At 48.3% G+C, this 27,048-nt stretch overlaps 1 protein-coding gene across 3 annotated transcripts in view; it reads left to right on the top strand.

Annotated features, from left to right (window-relative positions):
- The window catches only part of STX1A (syntaxin 1A), a 254,155-nt gene that overhangs the window by 177,088 nt on the left and 50,019 nt on the right, over positions 1–27,048 (top strand). For all 3 annotated transcript variants that reach the window (XR_003370167.2, XR_003370168.2, XM_026659288.1), the window contains one exon: positions 16,710–16,783. Coding sequence is in view for 1 of the 3 variants with exons in the window: in XM_026659288.1 (XP_026515073.1) it covers positions 16,710–16,783 (74 nt within the window). In the remaining 2 variants the exon portion in view is untranslated. The remainder of the gene's footprint in view (positions 1–16,709; positions 16,784–27,048) is intronic.

The raw sequence follows: 27,048 nt of genomic DNA, 5'->3' as shown, positions 1-27,048 counted from the left end.
GCAATTATCTGTGGCAGCAATTCGGTGGAAGGTCCTTCGCTCCAAGTGGGAGTGAGGGACCGTCCACCGAATTGCCGCCGAATAGTTGGACGTGCCGCCCCTCTCCAGAGTGGCCGCCCCAAGCACCTGCTTGGCAAGCTGGTGCCTGGAGCCGGCCCTGCCGCTGGAGCAGATTCAGACCCCCTGCGGGGCTCTTACAAACGTCTTGTGGCTCCTACTAAAGCCAATCAAAATTCACTCCGGGCTGCCGCTCATACTCCACGCTCCGCAGCACACCAACCTAGGGAGCAGCAACAATTTCTGCACTAGCAGGATATCTCTGTGGCCCCTGAGCCTGACTCTCCGCTCCTAGACACAGAGCGCTCACTGTTTGAACAGCAGCTCTCGCCACCTGACCTGGCTACTTTCACTGACAGCGAGAACAACATACAGCAGCTGGCAGAGTTCTCCCCACCTGAGTCTCCCCCTTACATATCCCAAGACATGGCGCATCATAGGAACTAGCCTCAGTTTCCCTACTTTGTCCCCCAATGGCCGGGACCCAACTTTTCCTATCCAGTGCCCTGGCCTCAGTGGTACCCGTGGTCGGCTCCTGCCACCGCTCCTCTTTGCACCCCTTGTACCAGACCGCAAGCTCGTCCTACGCCTATATCCCCAGCTCCATCAACATCTAGAGCTCCTGAACCCCCTCGTGAAGAGGTGGACTATGAACCCTTCCCGGACTTTCCGGCTCCTGCCTCGCCATCAGCCACAGAGGACGCCCTCATGCCTCCACCTCCACAAAACATGGACGACTTTAAGCAATTCCAGGAACTTTTCAAGAGAGTGGCACTCAGCCAGGACATCCCTTTGGAAGAAGTCCAGGAGACACAACGTAGACTCCTCAAAATCCTCCAACCCTCTGCACCCTCAAAGATTGCACTACCCATAAATGAAGCCCTCCTAGAACCAGCTGATACTCTCTGGCAGACCCCTGCCTCCATCCCACCAACATGCAAGAAAGCTGAATGTAAATACTACGTGCCTGCGAAGGATGTTGATTTCTTATTTTCCCACCCATAACCCAATTCTCTTGTGGTGGATGCAGCGATGCACAGAACAAAGCAGACACACTACCAGCCCACTCCGCAAGACAAGGACCTCAAACGCCTTGACCTTCTGGGCCGCAAGGTTTATACCTCTTCCACTCTACAATTTAGGATTGCAAATTATTCCGCCCTCCTCGCAAGCTATGACTATGACAACTACAACAAGCTCTTTGATTTTGCCTCCCATATCCCAGAGGACAGGAAAGCGGACTTTAAGTCAGTCCTCGTCGAAGGTCAGTTGGTGTCTAGGATGGCACTACAAGTGTCCTTGGACATGGCAGATACAGCAGCCCACACCACTGCCACTGCGGTGGTGATGCGCCGGTCTTCCTGGCTGTCTGCATCCGGTATCCCCAAAAATTTGCAGACCAAAGTGGAGGCTCTCCCCTTTGACAAAGAAACTCTTTTCCAAAAAAAAGATGAAGTCCTTCACACTCTGAAAGAATCCAGGGCCACTTTACACACATTGGGCATATACCCATCCATCCCTCAGAGATAGCAGTATCAACCTTATCAGAGGCCCTGCGCACAACAATATCACCAACCCCAGTCCAGACCGTATGACACTGGGAGAAACCGCAACAGACCTCCTAGGTGCTGGCAAAACCAGGCACAACCAACTACTTCCCACCCATCGGTAAACAAACAACAATTCTGAGGTGCTGGTCGGGGCTCTGCGCGACCACCCCTTGACTCTGCCGCCTATTTGCCCATTTGGCCACCACCTCCAGGCTTTCCACCATGTCTGGCAACAGATCATGCAGGACTGCTAAGTCCTGGAAATAGTTCAGTCAGGTTACTCCATCCCTTTCCTATCTTCCCCGCCCACCCTTCCCCCTTCCTCTTCAGAGACCCCTCTCACGAGCGTCTCCTCCGTGCAGAGGTGGCTCATCTTCTCCACCTAGGTACAGTGGAACATGTACCGACGCAACATCCCACTACTTTCTGACCCAAAAGAAAGGTGGGGGATGGAGACCTATATTAGACCTACGCTGACTGAACAAGTTTGTATGTGTACAAAAATTCAAGATGGTTACAGTGAATCATAGAGTATCAGACAGATTTTTACCCCAGTTCCCTAAATGCCCCCCTCAAGGATTGAACTCACAACCCTGGGTTTAGCAGGCCAATGCTCAAACCACTGAGCTATTCCTCCTCCCCACTGGATACAATCATACCTGCACTGGAACAAGGGGACTGGTTCACAGCCCTCGACCTACAAGACGCCTATTTCCATATATCCATTCATCCAGCACACAGACGCTTCCTGCGATTCACACTCGGACAAGACCATTTTCAATACAGAGTACTTCCATTCGGTCTCTCCACAGCACCGAGGGTATTCTCCAAGACCCTAGCTGTACGTGTAGCCCACCTCCGCAAACACAGGATTATACTTTTCCCCTACTTAGATGACTGCCTTATCAAAGCCAGCTCCTACGACGAGACGTTAAAAGCGACAGACTCTACCATCTCCCTCTTACACAGTCTAGGCTTGCAAATAAATTTCCAAAAATCCACCCTGATACCTATACAGCAGATAGAGTTCATTGGAGCTCCCTTGGACTCAATTTGAACCAAAGCCTTGCTTCCACACAACAGATTCCTCACTATTACTCATCTCATACACACGATCTCTGTTCGCCCCAGAATACAGGCATGGACCTGCCTACAGCTTCTTGGTCACATGGCAGCCAACACCTTCGTGGTCAAATACACCAGGCTGCACATGAGATTCCTTCAGGGTTGGCTCAACTCCAACTACAAACCAGCAGACACAGTTTCTGCATAACACTGACTCCACCACCAAACATATTGGCTTCCCTACATTTGTGGACAAAACCAGAGAACCTATGCATGGGTGTTCCCTTCCACACCCCAGTACTCATGTTCACCACGGACGCTTCCCCGATAGGTTGGGGAGCGCACCTAGGCGACCACAAGGTACAGAGCTGCTGATCCCTATCTGCACATCAATCTTCTAGAGCTCAGAGCCGTCAGGTACGCTTGCCTTCACTATCTTCCTACCATAAAGAACAAGTCCATCCGAGTTCTGACAGACAATATAGCATGTATGTTTTACATCAACAGGTAGGGAGGAGCACGATCTCACTCCCTGTGCACAGAAGCCACCTGACTATGGAATTGGTGCATACAATATCACATAGAAATCACCGCTTTCTACCTGCCTGGGTGTCACAACACTATCGCTGACACACTCAGCAGACACTTCTCCGAGGAACACGAATGGGAATTACATCCCACGATACTCCGACAGCTTTTCTCCCACTGGGGTTCTCCGTCGATAGACCTGTTTGCTACTCCTCAGAACCGCAAATGCCATCTGTTTTGCTCCAAAGTGGGACACAGAAACGCATCTCTAGGGGATGTGTTCCTCATTCCTTGGAACAGCTCCCTCATGTACGCTTTTCCACCGATTCCACTGATACACAGGGTTCTACGCAAGATCATGGAGGACAAGGCCCGGGTCATACTTATTGCCCCAGCTTGGCCCAGACAGACATGGTATCCTTACTTGCTACACATGTCCATCCGTCCTCCAAGGACTCTCCCTGACAGACCAGATCTCCTGTCCCAGAACTGCAGTCGGCTTCTTCATGTGCAGCTCCGGAAACTCCATCTGACGGCGTGGTTCATTCATGGTTTCAATCCCACAAATTAGCCTGCTCGGAACAGGTCCAATACGTCCTCCTGCACAGTAGAAGGGACTCTACTCGTAAGACTTACCTGCAAAAGTGGAAACGCTTCTCCCTCGGTGCTTCCACAGACTCCTGACACCCCAGACTGCAACCCTCCCTCACATCTTAGACCATCTTTACGCACTAAAACAGAACGGGCTTTCACTCAGTTCTATCAGAGTACACCTCGCAGCCCTTACTACCTTCCATGACACTCTGGATGGCTATTCACTTTTTGCCCACCCTACCATGAAACGCTTCCTCATGGGCCTGCAAAATCTCTACCCTGAGATTCATTCACCAGTAGCCTCCTGAAATCTTAACCTAGTTCTCCGTGAAAACTCCTTTCAAACCCCTGGCTACCTCATCCCTGCGCCGCATGTCCATGAAAGTGGCCTTCTTGGTTGCCATAACGTCAACAAGAAGGGTTGGTGAAATAAGTGCCCTGATGGCCTACCCTCCCTACACCATTTTCTCTAAAGGCAAGGTTACAATGCGACCCCACCCCAAATTCCTCCCCAAGGTGGTGTCTCCCTTCCACCTTAACCAGCCAATACACTTACCTGTATTCCATCCCAAGCCTCACATGACTCCACAAGAAGCGGAATTACATACTCTTGATGTCCGATGGGCCCTTGCATTTTATCTTGACAGAACTAAATCATTTCGTAAATCCCCTAGGCTATTTGTTTCTACTACCGAGAGATCAAAGGGTGATGCTATCTCTAAGCAAAAACTCTCCAAGTGGATCTCGGACTGCATCAGATCCTGCTATCAGACCCAGAATGTTCAACCACCAGAGAGTGTTAGAACTCACTCTACTTGGGTGATGTCAACATCCGTTGCCTTCCTCCACAACGTACTGTGATGGGGCAAGGCCAGATGGCTACAGTAAAGTAGTGAGGAACAGGTATGTTAGCCCCAGGCTAAACAAATCCCTGGTACCATGGTAACCAAATGGCAGTTGCTCCAGGTTAGTCAAGACACCTGGGGCCAATTAAGATCCTTCTAGAAGGCAGGAGAGACAGCTAGATTGAGTGGGACACCTGAAGCCAATTAAGGACTGGCTGGAACTAGTTAAAAGCCTCTCAGTTAGTCAGTGCGGGGTGGGTGTCAGGAGCTATAGGAGAGAGCTGTGCTGTTGGAGGAACGAAGTAGTACGAATACATATCAGGTGCAAGGAAGGAGGCCCTGAGGTAATTGTGAAGAAGATATTGAGTGGGGGCTGCTGTGGGGAAGTAGCCCAGGGAATTGTACATGCCCTATTTCCAAAAAGTCAGCTTTCATAGCTGCTAAGTTTAGGGTCCCTGGGCTGGAGCCTGGAGTAGAGGGTGGGCCTGGGCTTCCCCCCTCCCCTCCCTGATTAATCACTGATCCTGGGAGACAACAGAGACTGTGTGAGGGAGGGTTGTTTCTCCTCACCTCCCTTGCTGGCTTATGATGGAAATGGCTCAGTAGACTGTGACCCTTGCCTCTAGAGAGAGAAGGGCTATGTGGAGGGTCACAGTGAGCCTCTGAGGCTAGCAAAAATCCATCAGGAAACGCAGGACTCACGGAGTCAAGGACAGAACTTTGTCACAGTACCTATTACAGACATATGCAAGGCGGCCACGTGGACATCTGACCACACATTTGCCAAACATGATGCTATCACACGGGATACCACGGCAGACACCATAGTCGGCCATATGGTACTGTCTACCGTTGTCCCTCATGCAACTCCAAAATCCCACCAACCATAGTGGGTACTGCTTCACATTCACCTGGAGTGGAGCACCCACAGGAATAGCACTTGAAGAAGAAGAGAAAGTTACAGTAACTGAGGTTCTTCAAGATGTGTGTCCCTGTGGGTGCTCCACTACCCATCCTCCTCCCCTCTACTTTGGTGTACTAATCAGACAACTCTACAGTAGAGAAGGAACTGAGAGGGGTGCGGGACACGCGTGCTCCGGCAGACCCTAACGACGCCGCGAGACAGCAGCTGAGCGCGTGCATCCCGACCAGGCACTGCTACCGAAGATCTCCGATCAACGGCACCAGGACGCACCGTCACCTGCAGTGGAGCACCCACAGGGACACACATCTCGAAGAACCTCAGTTATTGCAAGGTGAATAACTTTCTCTTCTACCTTGTCCTGGGTTCACATCACCCGAACTGAAATGGACTCATCTTCACTAGGTTCCCCATCGGCTGCACAGGCTGCGTCTTCAGTGTCCAGCATGATAATCAGGGGAAGTCGTGCCTGACTAACCTAATTGCCTTCTATGATGAGATAACTGGCTCTGTGGATGAGGGGAAAGCAGTGGATGTGTTATTCCTTGACTTTAGCAAAGCTTTTGATACGGTCTCCCACAGTATTCTTGCTGCCAAGTTAAAGAAGTATGGGCTGGATGAATGGACTGTAAGGTGGATAGAAAGCTGGCTAGATCGTCGGGCTCAACGGGTAGTGATCAATGGCTCCATGTCTAGTTGGCAGCCGGTTTCAAGCGGATTACCCCAAGGGTCGGTCCTGGGGCCGGTTTTGTTTAATATCTTTATTAATGATCTGGAGGATGGTGTGGACTGCACTCTCAGCAAGTTTGCCGATGACACTAAACTGGGAGGCGTGGTAGATACACTAGAGGGTAGGGATCGGATACAGAGGGACCTAGACAAATTAGAGGATTGGGCCAAAAGAAACCTGATGAGGTTCAACAAGGACAAGTGCAGAGTCCTGCACCTAGGACGGAAGAATCCTATGCACTGCTACAGACTAGGGACCGAGTGGCTAGGTAGCAGTTCTGCAGAAAAGGACCTAGGGGTCACAGTGGACGAGAAGCTGGATATGAGTCAACAGTGTGCTCTTGTTGCCAAGAAGGCTAACGGCATTTTGGGCTGTATAAGTAGGGGCATTGCCAGCAGATTGAGGGACGTGATCGTTCCCCTTTATTCGACATTGGTGAGGCCTCATCTGGAGTACTGTGTCCAGTTTTGGGCCCCACACTACAAGAAGGATGTGGAAAAATTGGAAAGAGTCCAGCGGAGGGCAACAAAAATGATTAGGGGTCTGGAGCGCATGACTTATGAGGAGAGGCTGAGGGAACTGGGATTGTTTAGTCTCCAGAAGAGAAGAATGAGGGGGGATTTGATAGCAGCCTTCAACTACCTGAAGGGGGGTTCCAAAGAGGATGGAACTCGGCTGTTCTCAGTAGTGGCAGATGACAGAACAAGGAGCAATGGTCTCAAGTTGCAGTGGGGGAGGTCTAGGTTGGATATTAGGAAACACTATTTCACTAGGAGGGTGGTGAAGCACTGGAATGCGTTACCTAGGGAGGTGGTGGCGTCTCCTTCCTTGGAGGTTTTTAAGGCCCGGCTTGACAAAGCCCTGGCTGGGATGATTTAGTTGGGAATTGGTCCTGCTTTGAGCAGAGGGTTGGACTAGATGACCTCCTGAGGTCCCTTCCAACCCTGATATTCTATGATTCTATGATCTTCCAGACACAGATTTCTCCCCTCCTGTGTCCGTCAGACTGAGATAAGGTGCCTGTTGAGAAAACATGGGGCTCTGGAGGGGAGGACAGGAGTGCGGGGAGAGAGCAGACATAGAGTCAAGGAAGGTAAACTTATTTCATCAGTGTGCTCCATTTTGTTAGCATCTTCCTGCCTCAGGGAAACACAGAAGGGGAATGGAGTGAGCTTGATTGACAGCTTCCATTACCAGAAGAATCAGTCTTTGTAAGAACTAGGGAGTGAGGACAATGAAACCATCGACCTGAGGGTGACGTTATGGCGTGCTGGGGTGCTCTGAGTAGGAGAGAAAATATTTGAGCCAAAGAGCATGGAACCCCCAGGAGCCCATGAGACGTGTTCAGCCATGGCTGCACTGCCTCTCCAGCCAGGATTCGGGCAACCACAGTGTCTGGAGACTGCAGCCCACCCACAGTTTAGCTGCAGTGGCTATAGGGCCTTATATGGGATTGGGCTTGCTTTGGTCAGTGAGCGCAGCACCCAGTTGCAGACTGCTTGTCCTTTGGGGGTGAACACAGCCCTCTTGTTGTGCTTAATGGAAGAATTGGCTGCATCCTGTAGGATTAGGAAGGCAGTTACATTGCCTCTTCCAGGAACCATTGTATCTGTATTCCGTAGATTTCAAGAGAGATGCATAATCCTGAAGAAGGAATGAAACATGGCTGGCCTGTAGAATGCCCTTCCCCAGGCTCTTTGGCCCAGTAACATCTGTAACTAGCATATTTTGATCTGGCAGTGAAAAAAGCACATCCGCGTTTTTCATCTGAGTGTAGAGTCACATTTCTCATCCTTCCTCTCTGCAGCAGGCAGAGCAGCCCTTCCCCCACATGGCTAAGCAGTGCTAGACCCTCCCTGGCTCTCTGCTTGATGGAGACTGATACAGTTGCTCCTCTCAGTACAGTAATGCATGTCCTTTGGGGCAGGTGAAGAATTAATCTCACTTGGCTGCAGTACCAGGCATAGTTAAAAAGGCAAATCTCTTTTTTGCTGCTGCTGAATAACACAAAGATTGGGGGTTGGTAAATAACAAAGAGGACAGGCCAGTACAGGACAGGATACACAGCAATCTGGATCACTTGGTAGACTGCGCACAAGCAAACAATGTGCCTTTGAATACAGCTAAATGTAAATGTATCGATCTAGGAACAAAGAGTGTCAGCCATATTACAGGGTGCGGGGCTCTCTCCTGGGAAGCAGGGACTCTGAAAAGGACTTGGGAGTCATGCTGGATAATCAGCTGAACATCAGCTCTCGGTGCTACGCTGTGGCCAAAAGAGCTAATGCGACCCTGGGATGCATCAACGGGGGAATCTCAAGTAGGAGCAGAAAGGTGATTGTACCTCTGTAATCGGCACTGGCGTAACCACTGCTCAGATACTGTGTCCAGTTCTGGTGTCCACAATTCAAGAAGGATGTTGATAAATTAGAGAGGTTTGAGAGAAGAGCCACAAGAATGATTAAAGTATTAGAAAACCTGCCTTATATTGAGAAACTCCAGGAGCTCAATCTATTTAGCTTAACCTAGAGCAGGTTAAGGGGTGACTTGATCACAGGGGGAAGAGATAGTTGATCATGGGCTCCTCAGTCTTGCAGAGCAAGGTCTAACACAATCCAGTGGCTGGCAGTTGAAGCCAAACAAATTCAGAGTGGAAATAAGGTGTAAATTTTAAACAGTGAGAGTAATTAACCAGTAATTAACAACTCACCAGTGGTCGTGGTGGATTCTCCATCACTGGCCATTTTTAATCCAGATTGGCTGTTTGTCTAAGAGATCTCCTCTAGGAATCATTTTGGGGAGGTTCCATGGCCTGTGTTACACAGGTCCGATGGTGATCCCAGTGGTCCCTTCTGGCCTTGGAGTCTGAGTCATTCCCCAGAAATGAATAGCACAGCCCCAAAGTCCATCCTTTAGTGTTACTGGGGGTCACTTCCCAATACATGGCCTCCTGTGGAAAGGGACTAGCCACCTGGCACGTTTTATTTTGTAAGTGTCTCTATGACACTTTGAGCTCAGCTCATTTGCTGGGGCATTTCCGCTCTGGGATTTCTCACTGCATCTAGCAATGTGCAAATGACATTGTGTTTCATTGTGGAGTTCATGTGAATGCTTTAGAAATGCAGTGATGACTCTAGGTCAGCTCTGGAGTGGAAGCCATATCAGTGCATTCACTTCCCAAGCTGAAAATGGCTGGCACGGTTATAGAGATTATCTATCAGAGAGGGAGGTGCACACAGTGACTCCACCAAGTGTCCATTAACGACTTGCTTATACCTTGGCCCGTACAGACAAAGTCACTTTGAGAGTGGCTGGGTATCATTCCAGCTTCAGAGGAGCAGCATGATCTCTTACCAGGGTGAGAGGTTGGGGGTATAAGTGGGGAAGAGCTAAATAAGAAAACAGGTTAGGGTTCTACTACAGACCACCAAATCAGAAGGAGGAGCAGCTAGATGAGGCATTTCTAGAACAAACAAAAACATCCAAAACACAGGACCCAGGAGTAATTTTACTACCCAGAGATCTGTTGGAAAAACAGCACGGCAAAAACACAGTCTCCAGGACATGGGGATTACAGTGGACGAGAAACTGGATGTGGACAAATTGGAGAGAGTCCAGCAGAGGGCAACGAAAATTATTAGGGGGCTGGGGCATATGATCTATGAGGAGAGGCTGAGGGAACTGGGCTTATTTAGTCTGCAGAAGAGAAGAATGAGGGAGGATTTGATATCAGCCTTCAACAACCTGAAGCGGGGGTTCCAAAGAGGATGGAGCTCGGCTGTTCTCAGCACTGAAATGGGTTACCTAGGGAGGTGGTGGAATCTCCATCCTTAGAGGTTTTTAAGGCCTGGCTTGACAAAGCCCTGGCTGGGATGATTTAGTTGGGGTTGGTCCTGCTTTGAACATAAGAAAGGCCGTACCGGGTCAGACCAAAGGTCCATCTAGCCCAGTATCCTGTCTACCGACAGTGTCCAATGCCAGGTGTCCCAGAGGGAGTGAACCTAACAGGTAATGATCAAGCGATCTCTCTCCTGCCATCCATCTCCACCCTCTGACAAACAGTGGCTAGGGACACCATTCCTTACCCATCCTGGCTAATAGCCATTAATGGACTTAACCTCCATGAATTTATCTAGTTCTCTTTTAAACCCTGTTATAGTCCTAGCCTTCACAACCTCCTCAGGCAAGGAGTTCCACAGGTTGACTGTGCTGTGTGAAGAAGAACTTCCTTTTATTTGTTTTAAACCTGCTGCCCATTAATTTCATTTGGTGGCCCCTAGTTCTTATATTATGGGAACAAGTAAATAACTTTTCCTTATTCACTTTCTCCATATCACTCATGATTTTATATACCTCTATGATATCCCCCCTTAGTCTCCTCTTTTCCAAGCTGAAAAGTCCTAATCTCTCCTCATATGGGACCCGTTCCAAACCCCTAATCATTTTAGTTGCCCTTCTCTGAACCTTTTCTAATGCCAATATATCTCTTTTGAGGTGAGGAGACCACATCTGTACGTAGTATTCAAGATGTGGGCGTACCATGGATTTATATAAGGGCAATAAGATATTCTCCATCTTATTCTCTATCCCTTTTTGAATGATTCCTAACTTCCTGTTTGCTTTTTTGACCACCGCTGCACACTGCATTTACTTTACATTTATCCACATTAAATTTCATTTGCCATTTTGTTGCCCAATCACTTAGTTTTGTGAGATCTTTTTGAAGTTCTTCACAGTCTGCTTTGGTCTTAACTATCTTGAGCAGTTTAGTATCATCTGCAAACTTTGCCACCTCACTGTTTACCCCTTTCTCCAGATCATTTATGAATAAGTTGAATAGGATTGGTCCTTGGGGAACACCACTAGTTACCCCTCTCCATTCTGAAAATTTATTTACCATTTATTCCTACCCTTTGTTCCCTGTCTTTTAACCAGTTCTCAATCCATGAAAGGATCTTCCCTCTTATCCCATGGCAACTTAATTTATGTAAGAGCCTTTGGTGAGGGACCTTGCCAAAGGCTTTCTGGAAATCTAAGTACACTATGTCCACTGGATCCCCCTTGTCCACATGTTTGTTGACCCCTTCAAAGAACTCTAATAGATTAGTAAGATATGATTTCCCTTTACAGAAACCATGTTGACTTTTGCCCAACAATTTATGTTCTTTTATGTGTCTGACAATTTTATTCTTTACTATTGTTTCAACTAATTTGCCCGTAACTGATGTTAGACTTACCGGTCTGTAATTGCCAGGATCACCTCTAGAGCCCTTTTTAAATATTGGCGTTACCTTAGCTACCTTCAGTCATTGGGTACAGAAGCTGATTTAAAGGACAGGTTACAAACCATAGTTAATAGTTCCGCAATTTCACATTTGAGTTTTTTCAGAACTCCTGGGTGAATGCCATCTGGTCCAGGTGACTTGTTACTGTTAAGTTTATCAATTAATTCCAAAACCATCTCTAGTGACACCTCAATCTGTGACAATTCCTCAGATTTGTCACCTACAAAGGATGGCTCAGGTTTGGGAATCTCCCTAACATCCTCAGCCATGAAGACTGAAGCAAAGAATTCATTTAGTTTCTCCACAATGACTTTATTATCTTTAAGTGCTCCTTTTGTATCTCAATTGTCCAGGGGCCTCACTGGTTGTTTAGCAGGGGGTTGGACTAAATGACCTCCTGAGGTCTCTTCAAACCCTAATCGTCTCTGATTCTATGATTCAGTAAGTTCTTGGAATGTTTTGGAGCAACTTTTTGTTTCAGGAATTGGAGAAAGTGACTAGGGGACAGCGTTTTTAGACTTGATTCTGAGCAACAGGGTAAGGCAGTGGTTGCCAACCTGAAGGTAGAAAGCAAGTTGGGTAAAAGTGATCCGATGCTGTCATGATTCTAAGGAAAGGAAGGAGTCAGAGCAGTGGAATAAGGACAATGGACTTTAGCCAACTCAGAGAACTGGTAGGGAGCATGTATCTCAGAGAACTGGTCGGGAGCATGTATCTCAGAGAACTGGTCGGAAGCATGTATCTCAGAGAACTGGTAGGGAGCATGTATGATGTTTGGGGGATCACCCAGACCAGGCAGGAGTTCTGTCACCACCTGTCCTGTAACCTTCAGGTGCCTTGGTGCTGTGCTGCTGTGGCTCAGAGCCCTGACACCTGTGGCCAGCCCACAAGCACAAGGTCTCACCCCGGCTTCCACCAGCCTAGTTACTCCTTGCAGTGTGACCTCAGCAGCCCTTCTAGTCCTGAGTCTTCCCAAATCCATCCTTCCTCAGTTCTTAACCACCATACACTCAGACCCTTCCCCTCTGGTTCATCATGCCAAAGGTGTGAAACCAGTCCCCACTTATCATAGACTCATAGAAGATTAGGGTTGGAAGAGACCTCAGGAGGTTATCTAGTCCAACCTCCTGCTCAAAGCAGGACCAACACCAATTAAAGCATCCCAGGCCTTAAAAACCTCTAAGGATGGAGATTCCACCACCTCCCTAGGTAACCCATTCCAGTGCTTCATCACCCTCCTAGTGAAATAGTGTTTCCTAATATCCAACCTAGACCTCCCCCAATGCAACTTGAGACCATTGCAACTTGTTCTGTCATCTGCCACCACGGAGAACAGCCGAGCTCCGTCCTTTTTGGAACCCCCCCTTCAGGTAGTTGAAGGCTGATATCAAATCCCCTCTCACTCTTCTCTTCTGCAGACTAAACAAGCCCAGTTCCCTCAGCCTCTCCTCGTAAGTCATGTGCCCCAGCCCCCTGATCATTTTCGTTGCCCTCCGTTGGACTCTCTCCAATTTGTCCACATCCTTTCTGTATTGGGGGGCCCAAAACTGGATGCAATACTGCAGATGTGGCCTCACCAGTGCCGAATAGATGGGAATAAAATCACTTCCATCGATCTGCTGGCAATGCTCCTACAAATGCAGCCCAATATGCCGTTAGCCTTCTTGGCAACAAGGGCGCACTGCTGACTCATATCCAGCTTCTCGTCCACTGTAATCACCAGGTCCTTTTCTGCAGAACTGCTGCTTAGCCAGTCGGTCCCCAGCCTGTAGCAGTGAATGGGATTCTTCCTTCCTAAGTGCAGGACTCTGCACTTGTCCTTGTTGAACCTCATCAGATTTCTTTTGGTCCAATCCTCCAATTTGGCTAGGTCACTCTGGACCCTATCCCTACCCTCCAGCGTATCTACCTCTCCCCCCAGCTTGGTGTCATCTGCGAACTTGCTGAAGGTGCAAACTCACTTTGGCACATACACTCCACACAGTCTGCAAACCAGAGACCTGTGAGTGGTAAAAATAAACAAGAGGTCTATTTAATAGAAAAACCACAGACTTCGAGATGAAAGAGTAAGGGAGAGCACAGATACAAGTTACACAGTAAATAAACGGCACCACACAACTTCTGGCGTCACATTACAATATTAGATAAAATCCCCTTTCTAATACAAGTTAGCAATTTCCTTTGAACAGTTTCCCAGCCTACCCACTAGCCATAGGCAGGATCCAGCGTTCACAGACAGCCTCCCACCTTCCAGACTGTCCCCCAAATTCTGGATGAAAAGCCTCAGACACAAGCCTGGTTTTAAAAGGCTTCCCCTGCCTGCCTTGCTTTTCTTTGTCTCTTAGTCCAGGGTGACTCATGTTTATTCAGAATGTGGAAAACCCCTCTTGATTTAAGAGCCAGGATGTCTGTGTCTTTCCATTAAATTTAATGATCCTCCGTTGTCTTTCCCTAGGCTGGGTGGGTACCCGAAGTTGGTTTCATGTAGACAAATGACTTGGGAGGTGCCTCTTCCTTTCTGAGCACTCACTTTAGAGTGAGTGGGGGGAGGGATAGCTCAGTGGTTTGAGCATTGGCCTGCTAAACCCAGGGTTGTGGGGTCAATTCTTGAGGGGGCCATTTAGGGATCTGGGGCAAAAATCTGTCTGGGGATTGATCCAGCTTTGAGCAGGCGGTTGGACTGGATGACCTCCTGAGGTCCCTTCCAATCCTGATATTCTATGATTCAAGCTGGAGCTGAAGTTTTATGAGCACAGTTCTCTATAGACACAAATAAAAGCATCACAAGCATGGCCTGTGTACATACCTCATAATGATTATTAAGTTTAGAGCATGACAAGTGTTCATAAAAGACCTTAGTTTGCATGTGTTTCTAGTACATTAACATTGTGTACAATCAGTTGGTTCAACTGCTTTTTCTTTTGGGTTCAAACCCCCTGTTCTCCCATTGGGGTGTCTGGACCCTGATTGTCACAGGATCCCATGGGAAGAAAATCAAAGGGAAAATGTAGTTCGGGAGAGTTGGCGGTTTCTTGAAGAGACAATATGAAAGGCACAACACCAAACGATACCAGTACAAAGGAAAGATCGGAAGAATAGTAAGAGGCCAATATGGCTCCATTAGGAACTCTTTAATGACCTGAAAATCAAAAAGGAATCCTACAACAAGTGGACATATGACAAATCACAAAAAGAATAGCACAAGCATATAGTAACAAAATCAGAAAGACTAAGGGACAAAACGAGTTACTAGCAAGGGACATAAAAGGCAATAAGATCAGGTTCTTTAAATACATTATGAGCGAGAGAAACACAAAGTATAGGCCCGCTACTTAGTAGAGAAGGAGAGCTAATAATTTAAGATATCAAGTAGACAGGTGTTTAAGGCCTATTTTGCTTCAGTCTTCACTAAGAAGGTTAATTGTAACTAGCTGCTTAATACAATTAATATTAACAAAAGACTGAAGGAACCCCAGCCAGATTAGGGAAAGAACAGTTTAAAGAATATGTAGATAAATTAGATGTATTCAAGCTGGCAGGGCCTGACAAAATTCACCATAGGGTATTTAGGGAACTAGCTGAAGCAAGCTCAGAAACATTAGACTCTTTGAGAACTCGTGGAGGATGGGGGAGGTCCCAGAGGGCTGGAGAAGAGCGGACATAGGACCTGTTTTTAAAAAGGGGAACAAAGAGGACCTGGGGAGTTACAGACCAGTCAGCCTAACTTCAATCCATGGAAAGAACTGGAATAAATAATTAATCAATTTGTAACCACCAAGAGAATAATTGCCAGGATCCCAACAAGGGCAGTCATGGCCAAGGGTCAGAGCAAGGGCAATCCTGAGGCTGGGAGTAGCAGAGGAGTTCGTAGTCAGGTCCAGGCCAGAGTCAGTACCAAGGGTCATAGTCCGAATCAGGTGGTGAAGTCAGGAGTGCCGCCAGCTTTTCTGCAGCCCTAGGTGGCGGAAGATCTCGCCCCGAAATGCCGCCCCCCACAGAGGCGGCGGAAGGTCCCGCCGCCAAAATACCGCCGCGGTCGCCGCCTAGGTCGCCTAATGGGTTGCACCGGCCCTGGGTGAAGTCCAAATCAAGCCGAGGTCAAGCAAGGAATTCCACAGCAAGGAGCAGGAATGGTTGAGGCAGGTACAGAAGATCTTTGCTGTTGCCTGGACACTTCCTGGAACGCCCCTTGGATTTATATGGGGAAGAGAGCCAATCAGGAGCGATGGGGTTACTGTCTGTCAAGCCCTTAAGGGGGAACTTCTGATGGGCTGTGTGTGATGTACTGCTGAGTGGCAGCCTGGAGCTGTCAGCTGCCTGGGTTCTAGACCTGTAGTTCCTTGCAATAATACGATGGTAAATAATAGCCAATGTGAATTTGTCAAGAACGAGTCATGCCAGGTCAGCCTGATTTCCTTCATTGGCAGGGTGACTGGCCTGTCAGATGGAGGAAGCAGTAGATGTCATAGATCTTGATTTTAGTAAGGCTTTTGACATAGTCCCAAATGACATTCTCATAAGCAAACTAGAGAAATATGATCCAGATGAAATCACGATAAGGTGGGTGCACAAATGGTTGAGAGGCTGAACTCGAATAGTAGTCATCAATGCTTTGCTGTCAGACTGGGAGGGCGTGTCTAGTGGGGTTCTGCAGGAGTCTGTCCTGGGTTTGGTACTATTCAATATGTTCATTAATGATTTGGATAATGGAGTGGACCGTATGCTTATACAATTTGTGGATGACACCAACCTGGGAGGGGTTGCAGGTCCATTAGCACAGACATTGCTGTGCTGGGCACAGAATTCCTACTCTCTATTTAACATTCTTGACTCTTTCTCAGCGGAGTGAGAGAGAGATGTAGTCTTCAGCTGTTTAAATTAGTAACCAGTACTGCACTTGTCTGTACTTGTCTGAAAATGTAACAGACAGCTGGAGCTAGTGGTTTGTGCTCAGGAAAACTGCTTTCAGCCCAGGATAAAATGGGCCGGTATCTCAGGACATGAGGACTGCAGTGGGATCCAGATGCGTCTCTAATCCACGTGTATTCTGGCTTTTAGAATTGGTTTGCAAAGCAATCCCTTATTCTCTTCTAAACAGTCTAAAATAAGCTGAATTCTTCTGTCCACGACCAGGTATTGAACAGAGTATTGAACAAGAGGAAGGATTGAATAGATCATCTGCTGACCTGAGGATAAGGAAAACGCAGGTGAGTCTCTGTCCTGGTGAATCTTGGTTTGGGAGGATGGAGGTTGAGACAAGCTTTGCGCACTGTGTTCCAGAAGGTGATGGAGGACAGAGGCTGCAGGTATTCTGCCCAGAGCCCTGAAAAGCACTTCACAGTAATGGGGCAGATTGCTAGGTGTGTCTGCAAAAGAGTGTGCATGCTTTGTGCACCCCCAGCTTGCATGCCTGAAGACCCAATGTGATTCCCATGATCTGTGTATGTAATGTAATAAAGGGGTGCGTGCATCCAATGCCTCACATGGGTGTGCACATTAGGGCTTCTGTGTGGGTAACTCGGGTGTGTGGGGTTTTGCACACACGTTTTGAAATATCTGGCCCAGTGGGATTTTATTGAACCAAGAAATAAACTATAGTACACACACCTTGGGGACAGAAAGGTCCCTTCTGCAGTGGGTGCTAAACCTGGCTCCTCAGTGCGCTTTAAAGAGCATGGAAAGATGCTTTGCAGGATCATAAGAGATGTCAAAGCTGAATGACACTGTCGGGAAGTTTATGCCCTAAAAGTGATTAGAATATAAACTTCTGGATTGCGCTCTGCAGACCCATAATCTGCTCCTGGAAATTCACTACCTTCGTGGGGCACCACCCTGTCTGGCAGCCTGGGAAATAGCAGCGTTTGAATAGTTAAAACAATTCTATCTCCCATTGCAAAGGAATTCTTTGGTAACTGGCACCATCTCAGTTAGCAGGTTTCTTACTGTATTGTCACAGCGATGTGGCAATAAGTCCTACTTTATTAGCAAAGGGTTTTCAAAGGAATAAGAGGAAATTGCTGTAAGTACATTAGAATCGAGCATTGTAAAAGCAAGTCTAATGCTGCCCTGGGTTCTATTAATGGGAGCACCAGGTGAAACAAGGGGGGTGATTATTTCCCCCTACTCAGCACCAGGGAGACCCAGGGCTCATGTTATATGTTAAGTTTTAGGCACATGGACAGAGAGATTCCAGAGGTGAGCAACAGTAATGATAACTTAAGAGCTGTGAGAACAGAAGAGGAGATGTGGGGTATTTGTCACAGAAGAAAGCCAGGCAGAGGGGGGGCACAGTGCTGGTGTACAGGGACATCCAGGGACATCCAGGCAATGCTTAGATACTCCAGTAGTGGGCGCCTTAGCCAAATCTTTTACAGATCCATAATAAGCTGTTCTGAGGAAGGCGTAGCACTAGAGGGCACTGCCCCTGGGCGAGGCGTCTGCCAGGGTATCTCCTGTACCAGTGAAGAGAAAATTGGAGATGGATATAAACTGGCCATCAACAGGTTTAGGCTCAAAATTAGGCAAAGGTTTCTAACCATCAGAGGAGTGAAGTTCTGGAATAGCCTTCCAAAGGGAGCAATGGGGGCAAAAACCTAACTGGCTTCAAGACTGAGTTTGGTAAGTTTATGGAGGGGATGGTATGACAGGACTGCCAGTAGCAAAAATCCCCAGTGGCTGGAGACGGGACACTAGATGGGGAGATCTCCGAGTTACTAGAGAATTCTTTTCCAGGTATCCCCTTGTGGGTCTTGCCCACATTCTCAGGGGCTAACTGATCTCCACATTTGGGGTCAGGAAGGAATTTTCTCCCGGGTCAGATTGGCAGAGACCCTGGGGTTTTTCACTTTCCTCTACAGCATGGGCACGGGTCACTTGCAGGTTTAAACTAGTATAAATGGTGAGTTCTCTGTAACTTGAAGGCTTTAAACCGTTATTTGAGGACTTCAGTAACACAGCCAGAGGTTCGGAGTCTATCACAGGAGTGGGCGGGTGAGGTTCTGTGGCCCACAATGTGCAGGAGGTCAGACGAGATGATCACAATGGTCCCTTCTGACCTTAAAGTCTACGAGCCACAATGTCCAATAGAGCCTGTACAGTCTTAGGCAGCATGCATACATCCGGTCACAGACAAGGAAGGAAATGAATGGCCCTGGTAACCTTTTCCAAAGTGACGTAGCGACTTACAAGCTGAGATCTCATGAGACTAGCTTGTGCTAAAATCTTTAAAGAGCTGCGCATAGCTTGGCCAAATGTCAATTACATGGGTAGATGGTAGCCATCCACATGTATTTGAAGGGTGCAAAAAGCAAGAGGGAGCAGAATTGTATAGGGATGGTACAGCAGGGTTAGACGTAGGAGTAATGGGATGAAACTGAGCCAAAGCAAACATCAGGGAGAAGTGTTTTAGGAGTAGTGCGATGTACTAGACATTGGGGTACCCGGAATGGTAGTGGACTGATCCCCTGAATCATTTGAAATTGGACTGGGGAAAGCCCTGGGGAATATACTCTAGGGAACAATCCTATGCTGGGCCAGTCCTACCTGGAGGAATTGACATAGTGTGAGAAGCAATTAGATTGGCTGTTTCACTGCCAATAAATCATTCTCATCTCTAGCTTCTCTGAGGCCTTGTCTGCACTGGCAAGTTTCTGCACAGTTAAGCAGCTTTCTGCGCTGTAACTCCCGAGGTGTAAACACTGCCAAGCCACTGAGTGCGCAGAAACTGCGCCATTGCAGCATTGTAAAAAAACCACCCTGACAAGAGGCGTACAGCTTTCTGCGCCGGGGCTACAGCGCTGCTGTGCCAGTGTAGACACCATGGCAATTACAGTGCTGCGATTGGCCTCCGGGAGGTGTCCCACAAAACCTGTTCTCACCTCTCTGGTCATAAGTTTGAGCTCTACTGCGCTGCCCTCAGGTGACCAACCAGGAGCCCCACCCCTTAAATTCCTTGGGAATTTTGAAAGTCCCCTTCCTGTTTGCTTGGTGACACGTTCAGTGGTCTCAGCGCATCTTTCCAGGTGACTATGCCTGCTCCACGCACCAGGTGATCCCCCGCTTGGAGCAGTGCCGAGCTGCTGGACCTCATCAGCATTTGGGGAGAGGAGGCTGTGCAGTCACAGCTGTGCTCCAGCCGGTGGAATGATGATACCTATGGACAGATGTCACGATGCATGACAGAAAGGGGCCCTGACTGGGACACACTGCAGTGCAGGATCAAAGTGAAGGAACTGTGGAACACCTACCACAAGACGCGAGAGGCAAACCACTGCTCCGGTGTTGCACGCACGAGCTGCCGGTTCTACAAAGAGCTGGACGCGACACTCGGTGGCGACCCCACCTCCACTGCGAAGGCCATTGTGGATACATCGAGAGTGGACCGAGCCAGGAGGAGGAAATCTTGGACGAGGATGTGGAGGGGGTGGGGGACCCAGAGGCAGAGGACGACTCAGAGATCAGAGATGCATGCACCCAGGAGCTCTTCTCTACCCCGGAGGAGGCTAGCCAGTCACAGCTGTCGGAGCTTGGTGAAGCACAAACAGGAGAGGAGGCCCCCGGTAAGTGGCTTTGATTTTGGGAATCACTGAGTGAGTTGTTGGGGGCAGGAGGGTTGCAGAAAGCAGGCTTGTGTCTGTATGATGCGTGTACCACCACATGCCTAGTCTGAGCGGCAGAACAGAGTGTTGATTGACTCCCTCACTTCACGGGAATCTGCCTCAGAGATCTCCACGAAACTCTCATGGAGATACTGGGCAATCCGCTTCCGCAGGTTCTTTGGCAGAGCTGCTTTGTTTCTTGCCCCATTAAGGGTAACTTCCCGTGCCACTCTGCCGTCACTGAGGGAGACGGGGGACACCATTGCTGCACACAGGTAAGCCGCATAAGAGCCAGGGCAGAAGCCGCAGTCTTGGAGAAGACCCTCCCTTGATTCCCTGCTCACCCTCAGCAGCAAGATATCTTCCATAATGAACAGAGCCTGTGGAAAATGTGAGGAGAGTAATGATTATCAGGCCCCCCCTACAGTGCTGGCTCTCCCCAAGAGCCACATGCCCAGTGTGCAGTATGATTCCCCTGCCCCTGCGGTTACTCACCATTGTGGGGGGTCTTGTGGCTCATGTGTGCTTGCCTGGGGTCAGTCAGTTAGTGACAGGTATGTGAATAGTGGCTGTGTTTTAAATTACTGAATCAGTGGTCTGTGTTGCAAACAATACTGCTTCTATAAAATGTTGCATTTCGGCTTCGCAGATATGACCTTAGGAGGCCAGCCTCCTTCTTTGTTATCGCCAGCTGAATGGCTGCGCAGAATTAGAAAGTCGCCACGAAGAACTAAAGAGGACTTTCTGCATGGTGTCATGATGCACTCCGCTGCCGAAAAACAAGAATTGAAGGAGTGGCAGGACAGTGAGAAGAGGGACCGAAAGGCGAATGTGGCACGCCAGAACGAAGCCAAGGAGCGGCTCTTAAAAGTTAAGAAGCGCCAAGCGGACACACTCCAGGTGCTACTAGCACACCAAATCAAGCAGCTCCATGCCCGCCCTCCCCTGCAGCCCCTGTCCCAAAACACTTTCCCATGCGCCCCCCAGACACTGCCAACACACTCTTGCATTCCACTCCTGCCCATCACAGTCCAGCCCTGCGGACTCCCAGTACCCACTGCACTCAACACCCGTCCCTCTGCACTTTAGCCCTGCTGAAGTACAGTACCTACTGCACTGTACTCCAAAGGACAAGGTTGCATATGATACTTAGACATATACAAATCTTTAACCGTCTGGGGACCCCACCTCCTCCTGGGACCCTCTCTTCCCCCATCCTCCACAGTGCTGATGTGTTTTTTTGTTTGTCTCTCTCCTCTGGTTGTTGTTTTTTAATAAAAGAATTGTTTTGGTTTGAAAGCAATCTTTAGTCCATTAATTGAAAGCAAACAGAGCCCTGCAAAGCAACAGGCAATTTTCTTAAACCTTCATAATGCATCATCTGCACCAATCACAATCACCTCCTAGCATTACAACAACTGCACTTCCAAGCATAGCAACAAATATTAGTGGATTTCAGCTTCAAATTGCTGCCTTAAGGCATCCCTGATCCTTATGGCCCCATGCTGCGCCCCTCTAATAGCCCTGGTCTCTGGCTGTTCAAATTCAGCCTCCAGGCGCTGAGCCTCAGCGGTCCAGCTCTGAGTGAAGCTTTCACCCTTCCCTTCACAAATACTATGGAGTGTACAGCACGCGGCTATAAGCATAGGAATATTGTCATCGGCCAGGTCCAGCCTCCCATATAGGCAGCTCCAGCGGGCCTTTAAACGGCCAAAAGCTCACTCAACAGTCATCCTGCACTTGCTCCGCCTGTTCTTGAACCGCTCCTTGCTGCTGCGAAGGTGCCCAGTGTATAGCTTCATAAGCCACGGCATTAAGGGGTAGGCGGGGTCTCCCAGGATCACAATAGGCATTTCGACTTACCCTACGGTGATCTTCTGGTCCGGGAAGAAAGTCCCTGCTTTCAGCTTCCTGAACAGGCCAATGTTCCAAAAGATGCGTGCGTCATGCACCTTTCCAGACCAGCCTGCCTTAATGTCCGTGAAATGCCAAAGGTGATCCACAAGCGCTAAAGAACCATAGAGAAATACCCCTTCCAATTAATGTACTCAGTGGCTAGGTGGTCTGGTGCCAGAATTGGAATATGCATGCCATCTATCGCCCCTCTGCTGTTAGGGAAGCCCATTTCTGCAAAGCCCATTCCACAATGTCACGCATGTTGCCCAGAGTCATAGAATCATAGAATCTCAGGGTTGGAAGGGACCTCAGGAGGTCATCTAGTCCAACCCCCTGCTCAACGTAGGACCAATCCCCAACTAAATCATCCCAGCCAGGGCTTTGTCAAGCCTGACCTTAAAAACCTCTAAGGAAAGAGATTCCACCACCTCCCTAGGTAACCCATTCCAGTGCTTCACCACCCTCCTAGTGAAAAAGTTTTTCCTAATATCCAACCTAAACCTCCCCTACTGCAACTTGAGACCATTACTCCTTGTTCTGTCATCTGGTACCACTGAGAACAGTCTAGATCCATCCTCTTTGGAACCCCCTTTCAGGTAGTTGAAAGCAGCTATCAAATCCCCCCTCATTCTTCTCTTCTGCAGACTAAATAATCCCAGTTCCCTCAGCCTCTCCTCATAAGTCATGTGCTCCATCCCCCTAATCAGTCACGGTCTTTTGGAGCAGGATGCGATTAATGGCCCTGCACACTTCCATCAACACGAGTCCAACAGTTGACTTTCCCACTCCAAACTGGTTAGCGACTGATCGGTAGCAGTCTGGAGTAGCCAGCTTCCACAGTGCAATCGCCACACGCTTCTCCAATGACAGGGCAGCTCTCATTCTCATGTCCTTGTGCCGCAGGGCTGAGGCGAGCTCATCACACTCCCATGAAGGTGGCTTTCCTCATCCGAAAGTTCTGCAGCCACTGCTTGTCATCCCAAATGTGCATGACGATGTGATCCCAACACTCAGTGCTTGTTTCCCGAGCCCAAAAGTGGCGTTTCACTGTGGTCAGCATCTCCGTGAATGACACACGCAATCTCGTGTCGTAGCTACTACACGTGGCGAGATCTATGTCGAACTCCTCTTGCCTTTGTAGTTTAAGAAATAACTCCAGTGCCACTCGTGACATGTTAGTGAGAGTGAGCAGCATATTGGTCAACTCTGCAGGATCCATTCCTGCAGACCGAAGAAGCAGAGTCCGCAGTACACAAACCGTTGAAAGATGGCGCCAAATGCGGACAGAAGCACAGGGATTGCTGGGATGCAAAGCAATGCATCATGGGGCATTGGGACAGGACCCAGGATGCCCCGCGACCCCCTCCGCCTTCCCACAACTCTTAGCGGCAGAAGAGGAAGAGATGCTCTGTGGGATAGCTGCCCAGAGTGCACCGCTCCGAATATCACTGCAAGTGCCGCAAGTGTGAACACGCTATTGTGCAGGCAGCTGACAGTGTGAACACACAACAGCGGTTTCCCTTCAGCGCTCTCTGAGCGGCGCAGTAACTGCCAGCAATGTAACTCTGCTAATGTAGACATACCCTGACACTTTTTCCCTGATAAAGTTGTAAAGTTCTTTAATGGCACCTTTAAGGAAAACATGTTGGTTATATGCCCTTTGCTGCTGCTTTGAGATTCTAAAGGGACCTAAATCTTTTTTTCTCCTGCTTGTTATTTTACCTGAGAAATAGCAGGAATATCAAATCTTGTCTTCTCTGTTTCTATGGATGGATTTCACAGCTTTTAACTGAAGAGGCTAGGTGCTGGAGCTTTGAGGGGGAGAGAGAACTTTTCTTCCATCTGTTCAAGAGTTGGTATTAAACAGTGTTGACAATTTTTTTTAAATCTTTTTATTCACTCATTAAAAACCCTTCCCCTCTCAGTTAATCCAGTTTTATCTTCCTTGGTATCATAACCCAACTAGTTCTCCAGACTTATACAGAGTCTTCTGAGTTAAAACAGGGTAGGCAAGAATTGAATTTCTAATGAAAAAAGCAAACAGTACCCTCCTCCCACTAAAAAACAAACGGTTCCAGTCCCTCTCTCTGCATTATGAAGAAATTGAGTGGGGGAGACACCCTCACTGTTCCCCTGTGCAGGTCACCTGTAGTCCCTTTGGTGGCATTACAGTGTTCTGGACCAACCCCTGCTGGTCGGAGCCTGTGATGCAGAGGAGAGCTGAGCAGTAATTGACTTGTGGGTTTAGGAGCTGAACTGAAAAATCCAAAAAACCCCTTTGGTTCAGTTCAGACCAGACCTGAATGTTTTCAGTTTTTCTCACCAAAAGGAAAAAAGAAAAAAAAATCATTTGGGGGGCAGGGGTCAAATTAAACTAAATTTGTTGAACTAGAATTTTTTTTTTCAATTTGTTTTTGGTGGGGTTTTTGGTTTTTGGGGTTTTTGGTTTTGTTTTTGCTTTTTAAAAAATTAGCTAATTTTCAAAATAAAATGCTGTTTCAGAACAAACAAGCAAATTGAAATGTTTCATTTTGAATTGGCCAAAATGTAACATTTTGGCATTTCCATTTTATTTTTCTGGCCAAAACTGTTTGCTGAATTTGCCTTGAATTTGTGAATAGTTTTGGTGCCCTGAAACATGCGTTTTGCCCAGCTCTTGTGCAGAGCACCCTCAGATCAAGGCACCTTGCAGGACTGGACTGGCCCCTTGGCCACAGCCGTGCAGCTCTGTTCAAGTCACGGAAACGGCACTGCTGTAAGTGGGGGCAGTTTAGGCTCTCTGCTGGTTTATCTTTCCCTGCAAGTCCTAAATGACTGGTAGATTCTTGCTGGGCTCTCGCCTCTCCATTCCCAGCACAGATTTTGGTTTTGAAGCAGCTCCCCATGAAGCCACTTCATCTGTTTCTTGTTCTTTATATTCTTTCTGTCCTGAGCAGCTGTAGCCGTAATCGCTGCTAAGATTCCACAAGTGGCCTTCCTCTTGTTTGGACTTGTAAGAAGTCATTGCTTAGCCCGAGTCCCCCAAAATGTGCTTTCTTGAAATCTAATTGCAGAACTGGTGGCGACTGCTGTGGGAGAGGTCACATCCCCTTGTGCTGATGTGTTCTAGAAACCCATCACTTCACGCCTGTTAAGCCTGCTGGTTCCAGGGGCTCAGATTTCCCATGTGCAGTTCTTGGTTGTCACATTGCTCCCTGGGGCCTTCATTTGTTCAGTGCTCGAGGTGCCTTTTTCTGGTAGGTGCATGCTCGTTTAGGTGTATGCCTTGGGAAAGAGCATCAGCATGTTTTTGTCCTTTACATTCAGCATTCACTCCCTGTCTCCTCCTGAGGAGCCTCAGCATGCACCAGTTAGCTCAGACTTGTTTCTTCAGGGGTAAGGATATTTCGATGCACTAGGATCCAGATGAATGTCTGTGAAGGGTCCCCCATCCTTGGGCCTGGAGGTTAGTAGGATGCGAGGGGCTGCTGGCTCTCATGCACCCTAGCCTTATCCAGGAGGGAATATTTCACAAAGACTGGGCTAGTAACTGATTATGTAATCACTAGATAATTTGCAGAGGGCTTGCTCCACAGAAACCGCAGGTACGCCAGGAACAGCTTTGGAAAGTAGAGGAGCAGCACGGTGGGATCCCAGGTACATTCTCTTTCACTGATTTCCAGCTCACATGTGCTCTCGTTACAAGACACCTTGCCTAGCAGCCAGCACCACAAACTCCCTCTTTTTCAGCCCAGGATCTCAGGCTTCAGTGACACCTGTGCACCCCCAAAGAGTTTGTACGGTGGCAACTGACTGGAACTAGGACTTTGTCTTCACTGCCAAGAGAAGGGCTGTGTTTATCGCAGGATAACTAATGCAGGTTAGCAGTTCCTGGGGAAAATTCCAGCAGACACAAGGCACCTGATTTTTACTGTAAGATAGCTAGGCAGGTCAGTGCTGTACTCCCACCTGTGGTAGACCTCGCCTTGCTATGTCATAGTAAAAACTACAGGCTTTCTCTCCACTAAGCTTTATTGCTGGATAGCGAACACGCATTAGTTCTCCCTCTGGAAAAAACAGCTTTTTTAGTAGCAAAGCCTTAGTAAACAATTGTACTGATGATGGCAGTGTTTCTCAAATGCAGCTACCGTGACCGCATGCGGCCACCAGGGGCTTTTCTTGTGGCCACAGCCTTCTGGGCAGGGATTATGTGTGGGGTGGGGGGAAAGCAGCAGCCCTTCCCCTGGGGCCGCCCAGAGGGGTTGGGCCCTGCCTCCATCTGGAAGCACAAATGCCGGAGGAGCAGACAGCCAGTGTGAGTTTCCCACCTTCCCGGGGACGGTGGAGCTCAGGCTTCCAGCTTCAGCACTGGGGTGGCAGGAGGCAGGCTCCGGCCGCACAGCGTCAGGCTCTGGCCATGGGCTCCAGCCGCATGGCAGCAGATTCCAGCCATGAGCTCCATCTCCCAAGCACAGGGCTCGGCAGGCTCCATCCCCCAGTCCCTCACCCATCCACCCTATCACCCTGACCCCTGCTGCCTCCCTACCCACTTCCCCATCCAAGGCTTAATTTGTCCCCTGGCTTGCCAGGCCTGAGTAAGTCTGCTGTGATAAATGATATTTGTGTGTTTGTTAATATCACTTTTCTCTGCCTCCCAGCTAGCTAACAAGTCTGCTGTTGTGAAAAGTGATATTAATGAATATACAAATATCACTTTTCACAGCAGCAGACTTACTAGCTAGCAAGTCTAAAAAAAAAAAAAGGCAAAAGAAACAACAACAAAAGACAAGAACATGTAAAGCACCTTATTTGTGTTTCTATTCTGTTTAGGTCCAGTAAAGAATAGTCAACTGTATATTATTTTTATTATTGAGTCTTCAAAAAACCCCTACATAAATTAATTACAATGATTTGGACATGCATATGTGCATATTTATTTGTCTTTCCTAAAGCTAATTAAGTATTTTAGGAAAAATTGTCAGAGCAGCCACCAGCAAGAG

This window comes from Terrapene carolina, unplaced genomic scaffold (assembly GCF_002925995.2).
Source record: "Terrapene carolina triunguis isolate 2854851 unplaced genomic scaffold, T_m_triunguis-2.0 Scaffold620, whole genome shotgun sequence".
Lineage (NCBI taxonomy): Eukaryota > Metazoa > Chordata > Testudines > Emydidae > Terrapene > Terrapene triunguis.
Note: the sequence above shows the minus strand (reverse complement) of the source record. Positions and strands in the feature narration are given on the sequence as shown.